This window comes from Sparus aurata, chromosome 6 (genome assembly GCF_900880675.1).
Source record: "Sparus aurata chromosome 6, fSpaAur1.1, whole genome shotgun sequence".
Taxonomy (NCBI): domain Eukaryota; kingdom Metazoa; phylum Chordata; class Actinopteri; order Spariformes; family Sparidae; genus Sparus; species Sparus aurata.
In genome coordinates, this window is record NC_044192.1 from 3,412,157 (window position 1) to 3,435,005 (window position 22,849).

Below are 22,849 nucleotides of genomic sequence, written 5' to 3' on the forward strand. Positions count from 1 at the left end.
CTACTCACTAAATACACTACACCAAACACTACATAACACAGTAACTACACACTCCAAACACGCTAAATGTCACAAATCTGTCAACTCTCAAAATCGCTGTCTATACACCGACCGTCGTTCGGCCTGTCAATCATCCGCCTAGGTCCCTCCCACAACTTCCTGTTCCTCAACAACCAAACTTGCTGCTTGGACACTTTCGCGACAAAAGCCTGTTTTTACTGTTTCTTCCTGCACCAGAAGCAAAGCAAACGTGACGGCAATGTTCGCGAAAAAGCGTGGCGGACATTATTTACCCTAGGTCCGGTTTTGGACGTGCCAGTGGGTCCGGTCCGTCGCCTCGGGAGGTGGGCCGTGTAGCTAGCGGCTAGCAGCTAGCTACACACGAACATCCACAGATTCCGATTCCACTTTGTTGTCCGCGCATCTCCGGATCTCCTCAGACTCGGTCCGGACTCGTTTAATCTCATTAATCCACAACAGTCAGTTTAGATGCACAGAACAGAACAGAACGGGACCGAACCACCGGCAAAATCCCGGTCCAGCTCGCACCGCTGCAGGTATAAATCCGCTTGTTTCTTCAGGTATGTCGTGGGCTTCAGCTCTGCAGTGATTGGCTCTGGTGCGCACGTGACTGTGGTGGCTCCGGTGGATAATGCTCGGTGGAATTTGAAAAGCATTTATGAAATGATTTATTCACGGTATCGTTGCAGTCCAAACAAATGCTTAGATGCACACCACTGAACCAAGCAGCAGCCATGTTGAAAGTCTCAGGTCAGTGTGATCCTTATCCGCAGAGATATTTGACTAACAGAAACACACACACACACACACAGACAGACAGAGATTCCGTGCTTTTATAGAAAGATGTTGGAACAGGAACAACAAAAGACTGAAAGTTGTTGAATGCGCCAAAAACACCTGTTTGGATCATTCCACAGTTAAACAGGTGGTTGGTAACAGGTGATAGTGTCATGATTGAAATGCTCAGACGTTGGAAACAAGGAAAGGGCGAGGTTCAACACTTAGTCAAACACATGGGGCTCAGGAACACTGTCAGTTCATTTGTAAATGATTTAATTCCTGTTTTTATTTATGTTTTGCACAGTGTTACAGAAGATGAGGTTATTCTTGCAAAGGTTTGATTGGCAGTCACAGCCGAGCGAGACTATAGATTTTACAACTAACTGTAACTCTTTTCACCTAGTTTTCTAAGAGAGCTTGGTATTTATACATGTGTATAGTAATTAAAGACAGACCTATTCCTACATATTTTCTATCAACATTGAATTGATACATTTAGCTCAGCTGTGTTATTCATTCATCCTGTCATCCCTCCGTCAGTGTGTATGTGTTAAACGCTCCCTCTGTTTCTATGAATGAGCTTCTCGGGTTACATCCCATCATGTGTTTTCGCAGGTGTTGGGAATTACAAAGTGTGAGGAGGGTCGAGACCTCATCCATCACAGCACCGCCACACTATCAGGTTCAGACATCATTTCACATCGTGGACGCTAAGTGTGCCACACAGTTTACACTCAGAGGATATTCCACACACTATAGTGGAAGTAGAAGTAGGTTGTTAATTAAACCATCATGTGACAGCAAACATCTGTCCTGCTGAAGTGTCCCAGCAACAATGCAATCTGTGGTATCTTTACGTCCTGCCCAAACACTTATAAATAAGAAAATAAGTTAAATAAGTTGACTGACGTAAACAAAGAATCAGAAGCAGAACTTTTCTTCTCTTAATGTTGAATCTTCTTACCAGTGTCTCTGCACCAACAGCAATGATGAACATAACAGAAGAGTTTCAGTGCAACATGAAATATAAACATAGATTTCTCTTCTTTGTAGAACAATGATTGATTCTGCAGATTGTAGTCAAACTTGAACTTTATTAGAACCGTGATGGTTGTTTTCTCATCGAGACTTGGTCATCTGAAACTTGAGGACAGGAAATCTGTCTTTCTCTTTCTGTTGGTCTGTTTCTGTCTCCACAGCCCTCCTTATTTTGTCTGTTTCTTCTTGACGGTATCTATGTTTTCACTCCCATCTCTCATCTCGTCTGTCTCGCAGACACTTTGTCTGAAGTAATCCTCTTTGGCTTTACACATAGAAGAGAAACAATATTGCTAAATAACATTAGATAGAAGATGTAATCAGAATCATCAGCTCATAATGAATTCACACATAAACAAGTTTTCCCTCATGTGTTGTACAGTACAAATATTATCTTTACTAACCAGCCGCCCAGAAAAGGAAATCATTAGAGACATTACCCAACCATTTCTACCTCGATCAACCCATCTCAGACACCGCCTGTGAGTTTCTACACAGCCTGAATCATTCAGTAACAGAACCAGTAGTCCTGTAACAGTGTTAACAGTCAACAGATGATAAAAACTGATAAACCATGAAGTGGTAAATGTGTCCAAGACCAAGGAAAGAGAACGAGGAGAGAAACCAGATGGACAAATAAACAGAAAAACATCAAGTTTGGGGAAAAGGACGAAGAAGACAGAAACAGACTGAGCTGAAATCAAATCCATGAATAAAAAAATAAAAAAACACATCCTCATCCGTCCGTCGGTTCCCACAGAGAGAAGGTGAAGGGTTGGCTCATGACTCGTGTGCCCTCAGTTATTCCTGATATCAGCCTGAATAGAAGAGAGTATACAGACATCAGCAGGACACAGAACTGGACAGCACAGAGATGTCTTTCAACATGTCGTCCTAAATAATCCTCTTTGACATCCCGGGATGACTGCAGCTGAAATTTTGAAAGGTTTTTGGCATATAGACGTTCGAAGATGATAACGTTTTATTGGAACTGATTTGATTTCAATGACTTCACGAAAAATAAAGTAAAATAAAAAGAGAAACAAGAGCAAAACAGAGTTTATCTGAATTACCATGTTCACTGAGAAGCACCCATCCTAAACCCTCAAACTCAAACCAGACTGTCAAACAAAGAATAATCATGTGGCAACACCAGCCTCTGCAAAAACAGAAGACTCTTCCAGATGAACTATTTCAGTACAAGCTGAGATCTAATGGAGGGATCAATATATACTTAAAGTAAGGGCATGAAGCAAAGTCGTGGCCCTGGTGTAGTTGATGTAGAAGTGGACAACAGGGCAGACGGTGACCCTGGACATGCATATCGTACAGTCCGTGAATTTCTGCCGGGGCCGTTCTGAAGGTCAGTGTGCATTCCACCCAACCACAGTGTCCTCAGCTGATTTCCACTGGGGACCCTTGTTATGTCACACAACCGTCTCACTCACTTCTTTTCCTGTCTACTATCAAATGAAGGCATGGATGTATAAAAATACCTTAAAATATGATACAATTTTAGACTGCGAACAGGAACGTCTGCAGATTCTTACACTTCTGTGCTTTGACCCTCACAGTTATAAGGAGGGGAAAGTTTCACTTCTGGTCAGATGCTAAAGCAAAGTGACAAAAAGCTCAATCACACAACAAACAACATCATCCTGAACTAGGGGTCACTAGAATTACTCTCCATTTAAAGGGACCGATCCTGGGAAGTACAGATGAGTCTTGCCGATGTTACCTTGGGAAGATGTAGAATGGAGAACATTTGCTCTTTGGGAAGATGCTGCTCGCTTCTGCCTGCCCAGTCAACCAGCTATTCACACCTAATCAAGCAAACTCCACTCAACTGGTCTTACAGCTGCTCCTGATCAACTATTAACCTTGTATATACCCCGACTTCACAGACACTCATGCAAGACTCTCCATCACTCTCCTCCGGGCTGATTTCCTGTGGCTGACCCTGTCTGCCTCTGATCTACCCGCCATGTCTGCCTTCAGTCCCTGACCTTGAGATTTTCTTGTCCATTCTTGTTTTGCTTGTGGCTGTCAGGTGTTTCCACTCTACGACAGCGCTGCAGTGTGAGAGTTTCCTGCGGTCCACAGACTTTCACTCTGTCGCCACATCTGCCCTCATGTTGCGTGCGTCCTGTGAAGACACACCTGCTGGTTGTCCAATCCTCTGCCTTCACGACTACGTCACCTGCCTGCTCCTACACGGTACCATTGCCTGATATTGAACTGATCTGTGTGTGAGTTTGTAACACTGAATCAACAGTCAGCACTATCCCCACACACCTGTATGCCACTAACAGATTTATAATGGGATACGTAGCAAAGTTCAGTTATCAGGGAGGCTGTGATATCACCCAAACTGTTTTTAATTGTGTTTATGCTCCTTTAGACTTTTTGGATGAGGTAGCAGAAGAGATAATAGATATATAATAAATATGAATCCATTAAAAAATCATCACTAACACATCAATAAAAACTGTCCATGGATAAGTGAAGACGTAAATAAAACCTGCTGCACACTTGGGTGAAGTACAGAAAGATTAATTAAAAATCAGACATCTGTGCTTATTCTTTTGTCAGGGTGGAGAAACAAGAATCAGATGTTGGAGAGAGAACTCTTATTGGAAGTTTATAGACTTAATATAAGTCCTTTTATATGTGCTGTTTGATGACATGCACTCTGTATACGGCCGATGATATGTAAAGAGGTTTTCCCACAATCAGACCATTTTTTGAAACGTAGTCACAAAATGATGCACTGAGAGGATGTTGAGCAGGAACACCCGCTCTATGTGTCGCAGCTCTGTGTGCTGGGCTCTCTGTCCGCTCCTGTTCCCATGAGAATGATCTCCGGTTGGGGCAGAAGCCACTCGCTGTGTAACCCCTCCGCTCTCCTCCAAACGACCAGTTGGCCAACAGTAAATGCCCCGCCAAATTAAGATGTATGCCGCAGAACAACAGTAACAGTAGACTGAGGTCAGGCTAAAAATAAAAACCTATTATGTCAAAATAAATAAGTGGTAAGACGATGAGAGCAGCTTTTTTATCCTCGTGTCCAGTTTGACCAGCAGGGGATGATGCAGTCTTTGCTTCGTTTTTATTTTTTTAAGCTGAGATGTCACTTTTAACATTTTAATCTTTGTGCACAGATCTGTAAGTGTGTCTCTTATCACTCTGTTTTTATCAAAGATAAAAATGTATCGGTCAACTTCTGCAGAACAGTTTATCGCTAAGTAAATAAACTCAATAATTGACAACTCACATTGTCCCCCTGCATGTAGAGCTCGTGTTTCACAAGCCTGGGACCGAGCCATCGGTCTGGAACTAATCTTTGTATGTGTTTCCATGTAGAGTGAAGCAGGACAGATGAGAGGCAGTGAGAAGGTACATCCTGCGATACAGAGACGGACAGTTTTTGAACTATATGGTCGTGCACTGCATGGTTTTTCTCGGCCCCCAGATCTCCCATGATGCCCAGAGCATGGCTGTGTTTAGAGGACAAATTAAAATCTCCAGCTGCCAGTTGCTGACTCAGTATGAATGACCATACAAGGCATCAGGATTTACTTCAGGACTGAAACATCAGTCAGGAGAGAAGATTACAGCAGCCACTAGACCTCTGTTAGAGCAGTTTCTTCTTCTATCTGCTCATTTCTTTCTGTCGGTCAGCAGTTTAGTTTCTCCCTCTGCTTGTCTATTTCTCTTATCCTTATCTTGCATTCTTTTCTTTTCGCCTTTAACCCCCTCTCTCTTCCCTTTCTCTTTCTTTTTCAGGCTACTTCTTATTCCTTCTTTCCTCTCTCCCCTCCTTTCTTTTCCTCTCAGCCCACAAATAGAGAGGGTACTCTAATAGACCTCCCTCAGGTCTCCTGTCCCTCCACTCCTCCCTCTCCTCCTCCTTCCCCTCTTCCCTCCCTCGCTCATTCCTCCTTTTCTCAGCCAGCCTCAGATAAGAAGGGGGCAGAAGTATTTCACTTCAGCCACTTCTGAAACTGGAGCCACCAGAGAAGGATGAGAGGAAGGAAAGACTCTATTTTTCTCTTTTCTTTTGTATTTAATTCCAGGACATTTAAGATTCAGAGGTACATTTAAATCATCTTTGGTTTAAATTTTCTTTTTTTCCTCGCACTCTCCTTGCATTTTAATTGTCTTGTTCATTCTCTCAGTCAGTTTGGACTTTCATTATCCTCCAACACTGTTTTTTGCCCACAACCTCTGTTTACTCACTAAACTTTCTCCCCATCTATATTTTATCCTGAGTGGGTCTGAACCTGCAGCTGATGCATTAAGGACAAGAGGAGATTTCAATAAATCATGAGGAACCTGCCTAGGGTCAAGCCCATGGACCCATCCTGAAATATATTCATCAGCAAGAAGATCCCGACCACAGAGAACAGAATCAAGACCCAAGAACGAAAGAAGAATAAGGAGGAAGAAAGCGGATGCATCCTGACTCATCTGATGTACAGTTTCACCACGAGTGAGGAGGGAGAAGATTCAGAGTGAGACCACAGAACAGGTGTTGCTCTCCATTTCTGCATTTCAAAAGACATCTGATCTATAAGACGTCACATCCTAAAGTTCAGCAGTACAAACTAAACTTATTAGATCTTATGGATTGACAGAAAGGTGCAGATGTTTTCATAAAGTGAATTGGGGTCAAAGCCTAAACGAGCTTCTCTTGACCCTCTTCACACTGAGAGAAAACACTTTAATACGGTTGAAGAACGCGTCATGAAAGGCTTAAATCTCATCCGGGGTCTGCTGGTGCTTCTGCTGCTTTGGACCATGTTACTTCTTGCTGATGCCGCCGGTGTTGCGAGCGCAGAACGAGGAGGAGCGGGAAGGAGCCAGAGAAGAGGAGGAGGTGGCGGCGGCGGCGGCAGTGGGGATAAGAAGAGGAGGTTTCACCGCATCCAACATGGCCAGTGCAGCTACACCTTCATCCTGCCGGAGCTGGATGGATGCCAGGGCGGAGGATCGCCGTCACAGACTGACCAGTACGGTGGCTCTCGTGGCGGGGCGAGTGTGGTGCAGAGAGATTCGCCGCCAGCTGACGGTGAGTGGTCGGCTCAGAGGCTGCAGCACCTGCAGAGCACGATGGAGAACAACACGCAGTGGTTACAGAAGGTAAGAAACTAACTGCCGCCGTGTGTGTGTGTGTGTGTGTGTGTGTGTGTGTGTGTGTGTGTAGCAGAGTATGTTTGAGCACTGATATGACCTACAGGTGTGGGATGGTACATGTTGATGGATGCTCTGTCCTCAATGGACCTGGAGAGACAAGACAGTAAGAAAAGATGTATATTCAAATATTCAAATGTTCCGGTCAGTGACGTCGGTGAACGATGCCGAATTTGACTGGCTCATCTGGAAACTGCAGGGAGACACTGTCAGAAATCTGTATCTCACTCAAAAAAGCACAGATGGTCCCAAATCCCAAATATGGGACCTTTAAACAGCAACTGAGGATCCCTTGAACAGAAGTGTCATTTGCATGGGCTGCTGTGTACAGAGTCACGTTGAAAAAAATATTCTAGATTGCAACAAGCCTGATGTTCTTGTTTGGTGATCTGTAGAATGGAGATCAAAGTTTTGGGTTGTGACTGTGGATGAATGGCAGCTGGTTCCAATCGGGAGAGAGCTTTCCCTCCTGTTGTCCTAACGCGCTGTAATCCCTCCGTCTGTGGTTTTTGTTGGAACTGTGACTGCACAGAGTATAATGAGAGGCATTTTTAAAGCGTTGTTTCCTCATTACCTCACATCTTTTCTGCAGAAAAGTCTCGTTCAAAGCCATAAACATGTGCCCAGATACGAAGAATCAAGTGTGAGTCTTCAGCAATTAGACTTACTTATTGTTCTAGTGGACTGATGTCTAATGAAGCCCTGATTGACTTGTCTTGTTCATCAACTTTTTAACCTGCATACAGCTACCTTTTTGAAATCACGCCTTGCATCATGCTCAGTTCTTCCTGCCCTGTACTTGTTGGCAGAAGTGCCTCCAGTGTGAGACATGAGCCAGCTGCTTGTTTTCTCTCGCTGGTGATGAGCTTCACTGAGAGGAGATAATAGAGGCTGGTGCTAGTCACCCAGGACTTTCCTCGATTGTGCAAGAGCCCAAGTTGACCAGTAGCTAATGCAACAACAAGCCTCACTGGCTTCCAGACAACAGTTATTCAGTCTTGTATCTTTTGGGCCCTGCATGCTCACTCCCCTTTTCTCCTCCAATCCAGCACCCCTGATTGGAGATGTTCATATTGTTCTTTTCTATTGTTCTGTCAGCTGCTCCCCTTTAGGGAGCACCACAGTGAATCATCTGTTGCAGTCTTGGAAAGAAAAAGGTCAAACCAGGCCCCACCCTACCTACATGGACATTTGATTTGTATGATCTACATCTTTGCTGTTGGCTTCATTACGCTGGACACCTTCCTGACAGAAGCCTCAGCATATATCCAGACTCGACTCATACAACATTTCATTGTAGTTCACCCAGAGAGAAATGTCACTCTAGAACAGCGTGGAGGACCAATCAACAGACATCTGTACTGACAGCTGATAGCATGGCTAGAAATAGAAAAACATGATTTTCTTTGTACAGGATCTGCTCTCTCACAGCTGTGATTAAAGGTCAGTTCTTTCTGGCACTGTTCACCTTGAAAGAATGTGAAAGGAGCCTCACATTGTCCGCGGAAAATTTCATTTTGGGAATGGACGTTTTGATAGGTGACATTTTAAGATGGTTGTACTGTGGAAGTGATTTACACCTTTACCCAGAAATCAACTTAAAACCTTATTTCACTTCACAGGACAAAACATCTCGTCCTGGCCCGTCATTGATCCTAATGTACGACATTTGTGTCCTGCAGTGCTGATCAATGATAGATGTATGATGAGGAGTACAGTAGCCTCTGTATATCCTGTATTTAGGGACCACACAGTGTCTTCCTGTGTCTTGCAGTTGTTGCAGAACCTCTGTCATCTGCTGATGGTTAAACCTTTAGCTCAGACTCCCGCTGATGTGCAGATTGAAGTGATTTTGGTGCAGCAGGTGATGTCGATCCATGAAATCAGATTAGTGAAAGAAAACGCTTTTGAAAGGAATGTGTGTGTGTGTGTGTGTGTGTGTGTGTGTGTGTGCGTGTGCGTGTGTGTGTGGAGCTGCCATTCATCATCATTAGAATAATTTAAATGTTCCAGAAGAATGAGAGGCACCGCAGCATGAATAATGCTTCTGTTTTAGGAATCAGTTCCTGTACAAATCATAATCCTTACAGAAGGAATGCTGAGTGAACGGCAGATTTATTTGTCTTTCTAAACGTAAGGTGCATCCATCACGGCCTTCTCTGAGATGTCATGTACTGTAGATGGTGTTTGGAAAAAAAAACTTCCAGCAGCAGCAGCAGCAGCAGCAGGGTGGTGTCCTGATTAATGGAGCAGCAACCAAATGTTGTATTTGGCCAAATAGTTCCAGGAACTAATCTCAGAAACTAAACTAGGAAATAAAATACCCATTTGCACTTTCCTGTTTGTGTTTCCACCACATCTGAAGAAGCGTGAAGATTAGGGAAATTACACCCAAGGCGAGTTAAACATTTGAATGTCGTATTGTGTATTGTGTTAACTGTTGCCTGATTGAGTTTGATGTAATGAATGAATGAAAAAGAGATGCAGCTGCAGAGTAAATGGAGACTGTCTCCACAGTAGATGATCTGCTGAGTGTTTGATGGTTATTTATTTCTGCTCCGGAGAGCAACAGCCATGAATCCGTCAGAAGTAAGAAGAAAACTTTTATATCTGTCTTAAAGTTTTATATTCTGTCTCTCTGCTCCTCCTCTCTCAATGCCTGCTCTCAAGACAACAACAATTCATAACTTTTTAGTTTTTTACGTTAATATAAAACACGACGCGTGAGGCGAGTGCTCGTTGTAGTTGCCACAGCATCTGTGTTTGACCAATAAGTAATGATCAGGGCTACAAACTCTTTTCATAGCTTTTTGGCCAGCGAGTGTAATTGCTCTGAAACTGAAACTGCATACAGGCTTAAAGGGATATTCCGCTGTAAGTTTAATCCATGGTCTAACATACCATGAAACTGTGTTAGACTCCCTCTCGAGAGATCAAGTTAGCAGACCGCTAATTTATGGAGTTTTATCAACCTCAGAAACGACCGCACGACAACAATACACTGCAGTAAATGGATCCAAATATAAACCGCCACCAAAAAGCCACAAATAATGCTCAGAACAGCACCAAACTTCAGCAACAGTACAAATAGGGTCTCAGCACATAGTCCGGGGCATCTAACCTCCGCTAGCTTAGCTGGATTTCTACTGAAAAGCTGACTAAATTTACCACTCTTCTGCAGCAGCTTCCTGTTGACGGGAAGTCCAGACGAGTCGATTACCGAGTGCAGTAGAGTTCCGCGGCTCATGGATGAAAATGTATGATACTGTTCTGAGCATTATTTGTGGCTTTTTGGTGGCGGTTTATATTTGGATCCATTTACTGCAGTGTATTGTTGTCGTGCGGTCGTTTCTGAGGTTCATAAAACTCCGTAAATTAGTGGTCTGCTAACTTGATCTCTCGAGAGGGAGTCTAACACAGTTTCACGGTGATTTAGACCATGGATTAAACTTACACCGGAATATCCCTTTAAACTCTACACCTCTGCAACTCGAAGAGCCGATACTGTCCCCAAATCAGATCCCCTCCTCTTAGCAGTTTGATGCACAGCAGCTCAGATCACCATTGATACATTACATGAGTTCGGATACATTCCAGTGTAAATGGAGCGAGTAAGAATTCCATTATTTCAGCTGCCCACCGGAGTTGATTTCTTTCTTCCTCTCTGCTCTGCATCTGAAGGACGGATTGAATTACTTACTAGAAAGATTTTAATCTGCAGAAAGTGTAAACTCAGAGTGGTGCTTCACGGGATTAAACCTCCAAGATTTCAGGAGTAAACCACTGAGTGTGTGTATGTGAGAATTTCATTATATGTGTGTGTAAGGGCCTGCATGTGTGTGTGTGTGTGCTGGTGTGTGTGCTGGTGTGTTTACCACCCACACAGTTCAACCTCTGCGGAGATGCGGGTCAAGTCCAGAGCTGAGGTCTGCAGCAGCCCGACAGGAGACAGAGAACTGATCTTTCACCTTTCGCCGTCGATATCTAATCGCTCTCTGACTCCGAAACATCAGTCCACACGTTTGTTACCGTCCTCTCATCAGAGCTTTAATTCAATTCAGATAAAAGATAGCCGCGTCTCCTCTCTCTGTCTTCGTCTCAGTCTCTCTGTCCCTCCTCCTCTCTTTCGTCTTTCTCACCTCTTCTCTCTTTTATCTCCCTCCTCTCTGCTGAAAGTTGCAGCACCACTGCATCAGAGAGTTAAAGGTATTTTTCTGGCAGAAGTAAAAGAAACATTCTACTTTGGTATGACATTCTCTCTATCGTAAGCTGATATCCAGCCAAGTTTTCAGATTCAGTATAATACACTGAAAGCTTGTTTTATTTGCACCAGCAGCTCCAACAATAATACCACTTGGAAACACGAGGGGCAGGAATGTATTTGTTTCTTAAAATGTCCTTTATGTTTTTGGCTGTATTAAGTCTTTGCTTTTTCTTCTCGTATTTCATGCCGTGTTTAACCAGATAAAGTCTAAATGACGTTAAAATATCCTTTTCAAAATGAGGTCAAGCCACTGTTGCAGCAGAAAAACAGCATACCAACAATAAATACAATTTAAAACTGTAAAGAAAGTTGTATTGTTTGTTACACAAAAGAGCTCAAAGAAAGGTGACAGCTAAAGCTATTTATTACATTGTATATTTTGCAACCACTGATTATGTTTATTATAAGTTAGTGTCACGATTATTTTCTCGGTTAATCTACCGTCAATATAAATACAGTATCTCAATGGCCAAAGTGACCAACCAACAGTCCAAAAGCCAAAAATACTTTTTGTTTAGGTTCAGTTAAGATTACTTTATTTGTACCTTTATGTGTTTAACAAAGACAAGAGTCGCTTCTTGACAAACATTGTGCAAATACACTGACAATAGACAAACATAAGAAAACAAGCTTGACTTGAAGAAAATTAACAATAAAAAAACACCATGATAAAAAGCCACTAAGCCACTCGAACGAAACATGTGAAGTCAGTCATTGCCTCTACCTTTAATATTGCCTCTTGTGATAATTAAAGAAAAGCAACAAAAATCCTCAATCAGGAAACAGAATAATTCAAACTTTGAATTTATGGACTGATTGTTTGTCCTCTCATGTGTCACAAACTAAGGTCAGATTCATACCCAGGCTTTTGAGGACATATATTCTGTTTTCCTTGTGAACTGCACACAAAAGTTTTGAAACGATTAAAGTGTTAGAAAATTGGACAAAGCAAATGTCTTGCACAGCTGTCTTGTGTCTACAGTCTGGCTGCAGTAAAGTATCCCGTTTCCCAACCCCCAAACTGAGACTCAGTAGATTCCCTCCATTTGTTCGTATTCTTCTCAATATTTGCGTTTCTCATGCGGTCGCTGGTGGCAAATGTTCTGTCTCACAGCTCAGGAAGTCACAAATCAGAACTTAAAGCGGGAGTCTTTAACTTTGGTCAGGTTCAAACTACAGCGCAGATGACAGAGCATCTACTGCAGCGTTTGTAATGTTGTTTCACCTCGTTGTTTTTGGACTGCAGTGACAATGTCAACCAGCTGTGGTCTGACAAACCTAAGCAGCAGACCACTGAGACATGAATGTGCTGGTGTCAGGTACGCTAGTCTACAGCCACGCTAATGGCTCTGTGAGACTGCACATGCTAACATAAGTATGCTAATTTGCTACAAGTATTGTAAATATATATATATCTGTGCCTTAGTCATGTTAGACGGGTTTTATCAAAAGCGACCACAGGTTTCCTTAAAAAACATTTGGTTGTCACCAGATAAAAGGCTGGAAATGTTTCCAGACGTCCTCAAAAGAATCCAGTGGTGTGACTCTAAACTGTGGTCAGCTGTTTGGCAGCCTTCTTGGCTTGTAATAAAGCCACCACCTCCCTCATAAGCATGTAATGTGAATCTGATGTGACACATTTGGTACAAATGTCAGTCTTGGACGTATCTGTGTTTGCAGAAAGGTAAACTGCTAACATTAGATCCTGGTGTCGGGGCTGCAGCCTCATGATGGTGCAACAGGTGATGAGTCATCAATGAAAATAATGAAAAGGCAATTTCTTTTTTGGCGGCACTTAAACACCCACTCTAATTCTAAACAACTCTCAGTTTGAACTTTAATTGAATCTGATGTTAGTAAATCAAATTTTAACATGTTTTTGATCAAAGTTAAAGTTTATGAACACGTCTTGTCTTTAGCTTGAATCTCAACACTCGGACTCTTTAGTGAATTCATACACAATCTATCTCTCTGCAGGCAAACGTAACCCAGCCAGTTCAAAGTGTCAATTAGTTTTTTCTCAAGTTACAGTCATTCTTCGGTTTCATGGGGCTGTGCGGCCTCTGCTGCGGTTTGGTGGTTTTTCGAGAGAGTCGGTCTGTAAACAGCAGTAAGTGAGGTAGTTAACAGGGGGCTTGTTTAGTTTTCTGCCAAATGACTGACTTCAAATGGAGCCGTGCCTGAGAGACGGAGAGACAGGAAAGCCACTGTGGTCAGATCACAGCGCGGCTATCAGCTGCTGCTACCACGATACGAAGCTTTGATGTGCTCAAAGGTTATTTGATGATAACGTTCTGCAGAGACACAACCAAAAGAGGGACTGAGGCAACTTAGAAAAATCTGATGGGATGAGAAAGAGAAAATATTTAAAAAGAAAGAACACTTTAATTAAAGTTATGCTGTTGCAGCTTCTGGTGAAACAATTCTGCTGTTGATGAAAAACTTTACATTTTTATATTGTAAAAACGGTGGTGAATGCCACACGCTGGGCACTTCAGTAGAAGACCAGATACTTGTGTATTTACAGACTCTGGTAAAAGAAGAAGTACTGATTGAAATTGTTTACTCCAGTAAAAGTAATAGATTACAGGCTCTGACATGTACTCAGAGTATCAGAGTAAAAAGTCTCCCTCTGAAGGACATTTGTGCTCAAAGCTAACTGAAGCTCACGTCATATTAATAGAATTCAAAGACTATTAAAGTTAAAGGTAGAATCAGTAGGATTTGTCCCAGCTGTTCCTGAACGCACCACAAAGACAGTTGATTGTTGAGTCTCATTCCCAGGACGTCAAACAGACAGATGTTGGGTTGGTAAAGCGTCCCGAGCAGCAACAAAGAGAGAAAATCAGAAACTCTCTGCAGATACGAGACACTAACACGCCTTTTCTCCACATTCCAGTCTCCCTCTCTGTCTGTTTACGCCTTCTTACCTCTTTTACGTCTTTGTCTCGTCTCGCTGCGTCTGCCCGGCGTGATGTGCTCTGATAGGTCCACATCATTTTGCTGATGGTGGGAAGGTGGCGTGCGATGATGCCAAATAAAAATGATCCATAGTTCCCCTCAAATGCATCAAACTAGAGTAAAGACTGGAGTTATTTGCGTTCAGATGTAGAGAGGGAAAGTCACAGAGATACTCAAGTAAAGTACAGATACCTGAAAAATACAAATACAGGAATGAAGTATTTGTGTTTAGTTTTATCGTGTGCAATGATCATAGATTTCTGGTCCAAACTCCACCCATCAGACAATGTGATCAGAATAATAACAAACTCTACTGAGGGTTGTTGCAGATGCAGTCTGACCTCAGTCTGGAGAAACACCTGGTCTGTGAGCTGCTGCTCTGTGCTCCATCATCCTTTACAGCCACACATCAAACAGCCCCAGCAGACCCCACTGACGGCACTAATAACAGCCTAATGACAGCCATTATCTGCTAGTCAGCCTCCTTCAGTCTAAACAGAACTTGGCTCTTTTTCAGCTGCAACTGGCTTTTAAATACGTCGTTACAAGTGAAGTGCAAAAAGCAGGGAAACTGAATTGATCTCAAGAAGAATTAATTGTAGTTTTGGTTTAAATTATAACATTATATTGAAAGAATGTGTCAGATTTGCTGTTTCTGAACTTGCTCTTCAGTGTCCCTGAAGTCTGAATGAACCGTTTATAAGTTTTCATCTCTGAGATTCTCTCTGAGTTTATTCCCCTGTTGGGAATAGTTGGGAATGATTTTTGGGGATTGGGAGAAGTGGTGGGAGTGTTTGGGGATGGTTTTATTGTGTTTCGTGGAGATCTGGAAGTGTGTTGGTGTGTTTTTAAACAGTCTCATAAAAAAGTTCGACTGCTGTGCGCTGGCTGAGGAGCTGCAGGGTTATGATCTGATAGTGTAAACGGCAGAGCCGTGTGCCTCCAGTGTACACCACAGCTCTACATTAGTTTACATTTAGTTCACTCGAGTACAGAGTTGATGTGATGACAGCAAAAAAACAAACTTTTCAGAACAAAAGACATCATGAGATTATTTTTGTTTTTGTCATTAAATTTGATTGTCTCGGATATGAGAACACAACATCTATAAATTGATTGAGGAGGGGAACTATAAAAGTAGAAATTAAAAACATAAGAAGCAGGAAATGGATTCACATGGGAGGTGGATGTGGTCATGAGTGGGAGAGTGTGTGTTCCTGTTTGTGTGTCTGTGGGTAGTGTGTATTTCTGTGTGAATGTGACTAACTCGGGCATCATACAGAACAACGTACACGTTATCCTGCAGACTGGAGCAGACGTCCATACATGGTTATGTGGTTATGATTACTGAGTTACCTTGTGTGCAGTTACTGTCTGCGGTTACTGTGTCACTCTTTCATCATTTTTCTGACAACCTGGTTGTTTTTTTGCAACCGGATGCTTAAAGATGAACTTTATTAATATGTTGACTTTTGAGTCTTCTGGAAGCGAGATGGTAAAGCTGATGCCCTGTTAAATACAGGAAGGTGTATTCATACACTCCTCTTGAAAATGAGATGGTGCATCTTAAATGGCTTATTGTTGAATTTAAAGGAGTCATCACCTGGTTTTTTACGTATCCAGTCCCCCTTGGATCGCTTTGGATCAATTCTTAAAACTTATTAGAAAAAAAAAAAAATCAAACATAGAGCTTGTTCTGACACGTTTTCCTACCGCGACTTTCTCACGCGAGATTACGTGTGAGGTTTTGACCGGTCCAGATGTGCATTGTATTGATATGAAATGAGGCGCACGTTGATTGGCCGCAGGAAGGACAGCGCCGGAATGGGGGGTTAGCCTGGAAGAGACACGTTTACAGCAGGATGTCTCTGAATGGTAAATTCTTTTTTTTTCCCTTCTTACTTTTTCATTTCCAGTGAGTGTCTACTCACCTTGCCTGTAGTTAGATACAAGCACCTCAATATGATAATTGCTAATTTATCAACAGTTAGGAGTTAGCAGTTAGTTATGCAAGTAGCCTCCTGTGGTAACGTCACCCTTGTGCGCTATTCCTGTTCGGAAAAAGAGCCAAAGCAAAAAAAATGTGCCACTTTCAAACTCCAGCTTTTCAGGCAAGTTTCAACTGAGGTCCAACACCAATATGCATGATTTAACAAGAGAAATTGCGATTTCCGGGTGATGACTCCTTTAAAACTTTTAAGATATACACACAGATGGGAGACAAATTAAAGAACAATCTAACGTACTATAATGTGTCTTGTTGTTCCACGACGAGCCTCCAGATCAGCTTCAGTGCCTCTTGTCATAGTGTCTCCGGGTGTCTGAACGCTCCAAAATCTACCATATATCTTCAGATACACACATACACTTTTCCACACTTTCTGTTTTGGAAAATTTGTTTCCGACAGTTTATTTGTAACTTTATACAATTTGACATTTATATCCACTTCATGCAGCGATTGGCCAACTGTGTGGAGGTGAGAGAGAAGCCGGGGTTTAGACTTTGTCTTCACCCCTTTTTAGTTTCTGACACCACTTTTTCTGTCAGTTTCCAGAAACACCACGAACAAGCAACAGCAACAATACTGTGTTTCCTACCACTCATGCTCACTGCAATCTTTTTGTCTTTAAACTACCTGCTCGAAGCTTTAACTAATGACAAGCTTGTCTCGATCTCCGCAGTACTACCGAAGAACCACCACTAACAAAATAGCTCATTTAATCTCCCATAACTAAAAAGTATTATAAAAGCTTTTTTCAGCAGCAATAACGAAATAGCTGAAAATGGACACGAGGAATCAGTAAAACACAACAGATGTTTGAAAGTACGAACAGGAAGAGAGAAACTAACGAGATTCAGTTGAAGGCTGCAGGCTCGGTCCGACTTTGGAGCAGGTCCATCGCTCGGCTTGACTTGGTGTGGCCCAAAGTGCTGGTGGAAAATAGGCACAAAACACTTTGTGCTTGACTTGTGTTTGACGTTAGTATTAGCACTATTCTTTGTACTGTGCAATTAATTTGTGTACTGCTGCTGCTGTGACATGCGATTATCGTGTGTGTAAAGGTACTATCAAGAAATAATATTACTTCAGACCTCAAAGCTGACACGTATAACTTGTGTATTCAGTGTTTCTGGCTGCCTCTGTGTGCATCTCTTGTCATGTTATCACTGCAGCTGCTTTCAGACCACATGTGGCTCATTTTGAGTTCTGGTTACTGAATGATTTCACTGCCCCTTAAAGAGGAAAAGGATAAAAAAAAACTTTACTGTAGTTTCTTTATAGTGGGAGCCAGGTCGGCTCTGTGTATCACTGCAGCTGATTACTGGACTGTTATCAGCTCTCTGAATCTGACCGGCTGCTGGAGACACACTTCAAACAAACTGACAGAGAAAGACAGATTCACTAGAAATAAACAGGACAAAGAGCCACATCTTTACCTGTTTTACCAGTTTTCCTTGCAGATAAAAGTAACTTTTAATATCACAGTGAAACAATAAGAGCTCAGTTACTGAAAAATCTGTTAAAACAGTTGATTTTTTCTTTCGTAGGTTAAACGTTGAGCCCCGTAACTGCAACACTTGTACACATTCACAAAACCAAAACGTCTGACAGCTCAAGATCATGTTCAGAATAGTTTCACATCTGCTTTCAAAATAAATCACAAAAATATTACAAAAGTGAGACGTGTCAAAAATGCTGCTTCCATGGAACCCTAAAATGGGCTGAAATTTGATGATTTTGCTGTTTAAAAATGACATTGGAACAAAAAAAGACCAACGTGTTTGTTTTAAATGTCAGTTCAATCGGGAGATGTTTTTCGTTAAGCTTTACATAGAAACTCTGATTCACAAAGAGAAAAACATGTGTGACAAGTGTAGACCAGTTAGAAAGAGAGATGGAAAGCGCCTTCTCTACTTAAAGACCAGTTTGAGGATGTTGATGATGATCGAGGCAGTTTGAAGAGTCCATGCAGAAAAGTGCAGACAGTTTTTTAAGGTCCATTCCATTATGTTTTGTCATCGTTCCCAGAAGTCCGTGGGTAATATTGTGACACGACATTATGATTTAAACTGTTTTTATTAGATAAAACATCAGGAAGAGAAAGACAAAGTGAGTGAGGGGAACGCTGGAGTCGAAAAGAAACAGGTAAAATAGACAAAGAGTGGGAGTATGAGTGGGACAAAGAGACAGAGAGAGAAAAAAAACACAGAGGAGGATGAAACGGAGAGGAAGAAATACTTCAACACTTCCAGACAAGTCGCCTGTTAACTCATTAATCACTACAGCAAGCAAGACGGAGAGGAACAAAGAGGGTGGAAGAGATAAAGTTAGAGTAGATAAATGGAGGTCAGGAGGGAGGAGGAGAGGGAGGTGAGAGGAAATATAAGACAGAAACAAAGAAGAAAAGAGACACAGTAGATCAACTACTGGAATATTACACGACATGGAAGCAGAGCGCTGTACTGCTGAACTGCACCGACAGCAAGATGTATTTTATCCCCCTAAAAGAAGGCACAGCTAAAAATATACGTATTTGTTCAAGTGTAAACTATATTTTGAACATTTTTGGTGCTTTACATTGCCTCCGACAGCCCTTTCCTTTGATACTGTCTCCCCTCAACCGTAAACCTCCATATTCCTACGCACACATTGTGTTACACCGCACATCAGCTGTTTCTGTTGGACTTCCAGCGGCCACAGATATTCAAAATATAACGTACACTTAACTGGATATATATATATTTTTAGCTGTGCCTTCTTTTAGGTGGCTAAAATCCGTCTTGCTGTCGGTGCAGTTCAGCAGTACAACGCTCTGCTTCCCTGCCGGTGCAGCTGACGGATATCTACACTGAACAGGGATAAGTACCACATGTAACCCCTCACCAAAAGACCCAACTATCACTTTAATTGTTGGGCTTTAAAGCTCTTTACTCATCAATGTCTCATCACTGCCTCCTGCTATACCTACAGAAATTAAAGTGTGTAAGAGCCAGAGAACAGGCGGATAAAGGGAGGCAGGAAAAAAAAACAACGCAGAGGAATATTACTGAAAACTGAGCAGTATGTGGACGCTGCTCTCCACACTTCACACTTTGCTCAGTGGCTGTTCTTCTTGGTTTGGGCTGAGGCATCTGGAACAAAGATTAAAACCAGTGGAGGACGTGCAGTTATAGAAGCAGATACATGCTGGCAGTTTTAGGATGAGAGAGAGACAAAGAGAGGAAGAGGAGATGAAGAGAAAGTGGGGGGTTTCTCTCTCTGTCAGGTTGTCTGACGGACGGTGACAACATCACTTTAGTTCAGGACATTACATCAACCACAGCCTCTTCATCCGTCTCTGCACCAGCTGCTTAACATCTCAGCTGCTACACACACACACACACATACGCACATATTATAATATATTATGATCTGAGATGGACTCCCAGCCAGCAAACACCACCTCTTTTCTCAGTGAACTGTGTGTGTGTGTGTGTGTGTGCATACACTCTGTAGTTAAACATGTTGAGTTCATGCACAAATCCATAACATAATTTCTGATAATATCTGTTTTACGCTCTGCAGCTGCTTTTTATCGCACTGATTTTCTAAAATCATAGAGACCTTTTAAAAGCACTTGAGTAAAGCCAGATACTGAGATATGTTTCACACACACACACACACACACACACACACTTCCTCTAATCATCTGATCTTTTGCAGATTGAGAGACCATGATTACATGCATATATGAAAACAAAGTAAATCCCCCATGTTTTTCTCTCTGACATGACGCACTGTGAGTCGACACCATTTATGTAAACTCAACGTACAGCCGTGATTCCAACAAAGTTGGGATGCCTTGTGTAAAAAGTAAATAAAAACAGAATTCAACTGTATAATGACCTCCCTCCATCCTTGTTTGTGAACAGCTGAGCCTTTCCAGGACGCCCCTTTCATATCCAATCATGACACTCTCACCTGTTACCAGTAAACCTGTTTACAGCTGTTTTTAGAGCATTTCACAACGTTCACAGTATTTTGTTCCCAACTTATAAGCATATATTTACAAATATCAGTAAAGTAGTAGAAGTATCTCCTCTTGCAGTTTGTCCACTGGGACCTCATTTCTTAAAAATCTGTCTGTAGTGAATGAAGAGAGACACAGAATGTATTAATCCTGTTTGAATTGTGTCATGAATCACACATATGATGTTTTTTTAATTAAGAGATTATTTTCCAAGTCAGTAAAGTGTCAGACATCATATGTGTGATTCATGACACAGTTCAAACAGCATCACATATTTTTCCTCCCCGTTGACTACTGTACAATTTATTTTTTCTGAGACGAGGTCCCATGAGGTCGAACAGAGGGGCCGTGACTTCAGCTCTCTGTTCCACAACTTTCCCAGTCTTCTGTTGTTCCTGTTCCAGCAGATATTTACAAACTACAATGACGCTGATGAGGTGAAAACATTAAATAGATTGTTAAATGTATGTTCAGAAGGATTAGTAAGGTACCACAGTCCATTGTTATTCATATTTTACCCGGCATGCTGACATTTTTGGGATCAGGGCTGTAGACACAAGTCATGGACAAAACTAAACACACATCGCAAATGCGCGACTGATCAACTGATGTATTATTCATTGGCCACATGCTGAGAAACAAGCTGACTCACACACCGCGTCCCTCTCTAATCAGCTGCTTTGATTCCCTTTGGACGTCCATATTTACTGGGTTCATTTGTCAATTAGCTTTTCCCAGAGAAACGATGCTGTCAGCAGAACAGCTGGAACAGAAACAAACCCACAGTCAGCAACTTTCCCATTACTGTCCTGAGAGCCGTGTGTGTGTGTGTGTGTGTGTGTGTGTGTGTGTGTGTGTGTTTGTGTTTGTGTGTGTGTGTGTGCGTAAAAAATGTGGTTATGAGCAGTATAGTGTATCAGTGTGTCTGATGTTTGCCAGATAAAGAGCAGTACAGCTTGTATGTTTGTGCGTAAGATATCAGATGGATTAGTTGTTAATCAAGCATGTAATCAACTCTGTGTGTGTGTGTGTGTGTGTGTGTGTGTGTGTGTGTGTGTGTGTGTGAGTGAGTGAGTGAGAGATTTATTGGTGACATAAATTGCGAGGGGTTAAATAAACAATAAGATCAATATGCGATATGTTCTTTCATAATTAATGACAGTTGGCAGACGGGAGACAAAATTATTGTTTCTCCGTTCACATAGTTCTTCTGTTATTTTCTTTTGCAACACTGTGGCCCAAATGTTACCCAGGGGTAAAAATCTACATTTTTATGACTTTCTAAGAAATCTTGAATATGAAGTTAACAGACAAAACATATTCTTTGTAACTGCAGCTGAGAGAAGAGGCTTTGCAGCAGGTTCAGCGATCAGTGTTGAAGGAACAGTGATGTCTGTCCTGATTTCATACTGTGTAATTTGCATTTTCAAGTGTTTTCTTCATCATGGAAATGCATTTTTCTGTTCAGAATCATATCAAATCAAAATGATATCTCCTCTCTATTATTGATTGATTTATGAGTGTGTGTGTGTGTGTCACTTGGAGCCCAGTGCAGTTATCTACTGGTCTAAATCCATCTGATCATCGAGGAACTCAGTAAATCACAGAGTGTTCAGGCAGAGCAGCCGGAGGACATTAGAGGGAAAACCAGAAAACATCGTCTCTATAAAATATGATCAGAGTGAATAAAGTTTTATACAGTCATCAGTGGAATACTTCTGACATGAAATCTGAGCTCTTTGCCACTCGCTCACTGATCAAAGTTGAAGTTTGATTGGTGGGTTGATGACGTGATTTTATTGGTTGATATTAGTTGGTTGAAGCTAGGGCTGTAGCGATACACTAATCTCACGATACGATACGATACACGATATTCAGCTCACGATATGATATATATCACGATATTTAGCCAACGATTCGATACGATTCGATACACTTACATCATTTTCTGAAAGATTTTAAAAGGGACAGTGCGATTTTGGTGACATCTTGTGAGTGAATACGACAATACAACCATTTAATTAATTGTAGGGCTGGGTATCACCAGGTACCTCGCGATACAATACCATCACAATATTTTGCCCTCGATAACGATAATATCACGATACAGCGATTGTGCGATAATCGACATATTGCAAGAAATTTAATCCACGATACATCACGATATCTGTGTCACTGAAGAAATTCAGAATTTATTGACTGCACTGAATCCATTTCACAGGAATTACAAAACATTGTCAAATAAATTTCACATGAATGACAGCCAAGTAAACAAAGAGTATATTGCACAGTGTCTCTTTTTAACACACACACTGACTACAACTATCATTAAATATCTATATGTGTGGGTTTCAGAGCTACTTAAACCATTTTTTAAATTTAATCCCGAAGAGGGGTGGTGGTGGGCCAAAAAAAAAAAATGTTTTATTTTTTTTATTTTTTATTTTTTTTACATTTTTAAATATCGATATTTGGCACCAGTGTATCGATAACGTACCTCAAGACGAAATATCGCGATATATCGTAGTATCGATATTTTGGCACACCCCTAGTTGAAGCTACATTCAATTGTGACATTTT

General features: G+C 41.7%; 1 protein-coding gene across 12 annotated transcripts in view; it reads left to right on the forward strand.

The window, feature by feature from the left end:
* LOC115583228 (angiopoietin-1-like) overlaps window positions 1-22,849 on the forward strand; it is a 93,548-nt gene that overhangs the window by 36,445 nt on the left and 34,254 nt on the right. For 3 of the 12 annotated variants that reach the window (XR_003984320.1, XM_030419849.1, XM_030419851.1), the window contains exons 3-4: window positions 3,890-4,056; window positions 5,203-6,981. The exons of 1 other annotated variant lie outside the window; for it this stretch is intronic. Coding sequence is in view for 10 of the 11 variants with exons in the window: in XM_030419849.1 (XP_030275709.1) it covers window positions 6,586-6,981 (396 nt within the window). In the remaining variant the exon portion in view is untranslated. Of the gene's footprint in view, window positions 1-3,889; window positions 4,089-4,431; window positions 6,982-7,045; window positions 7,139-22,849 lie in introns of those variants that run through there. 8 more of the 12 variants (XM_030419844.1, XM_030419845.1, XM_030419846.1 and 5 more) reach the window with 8 other exon arrangements.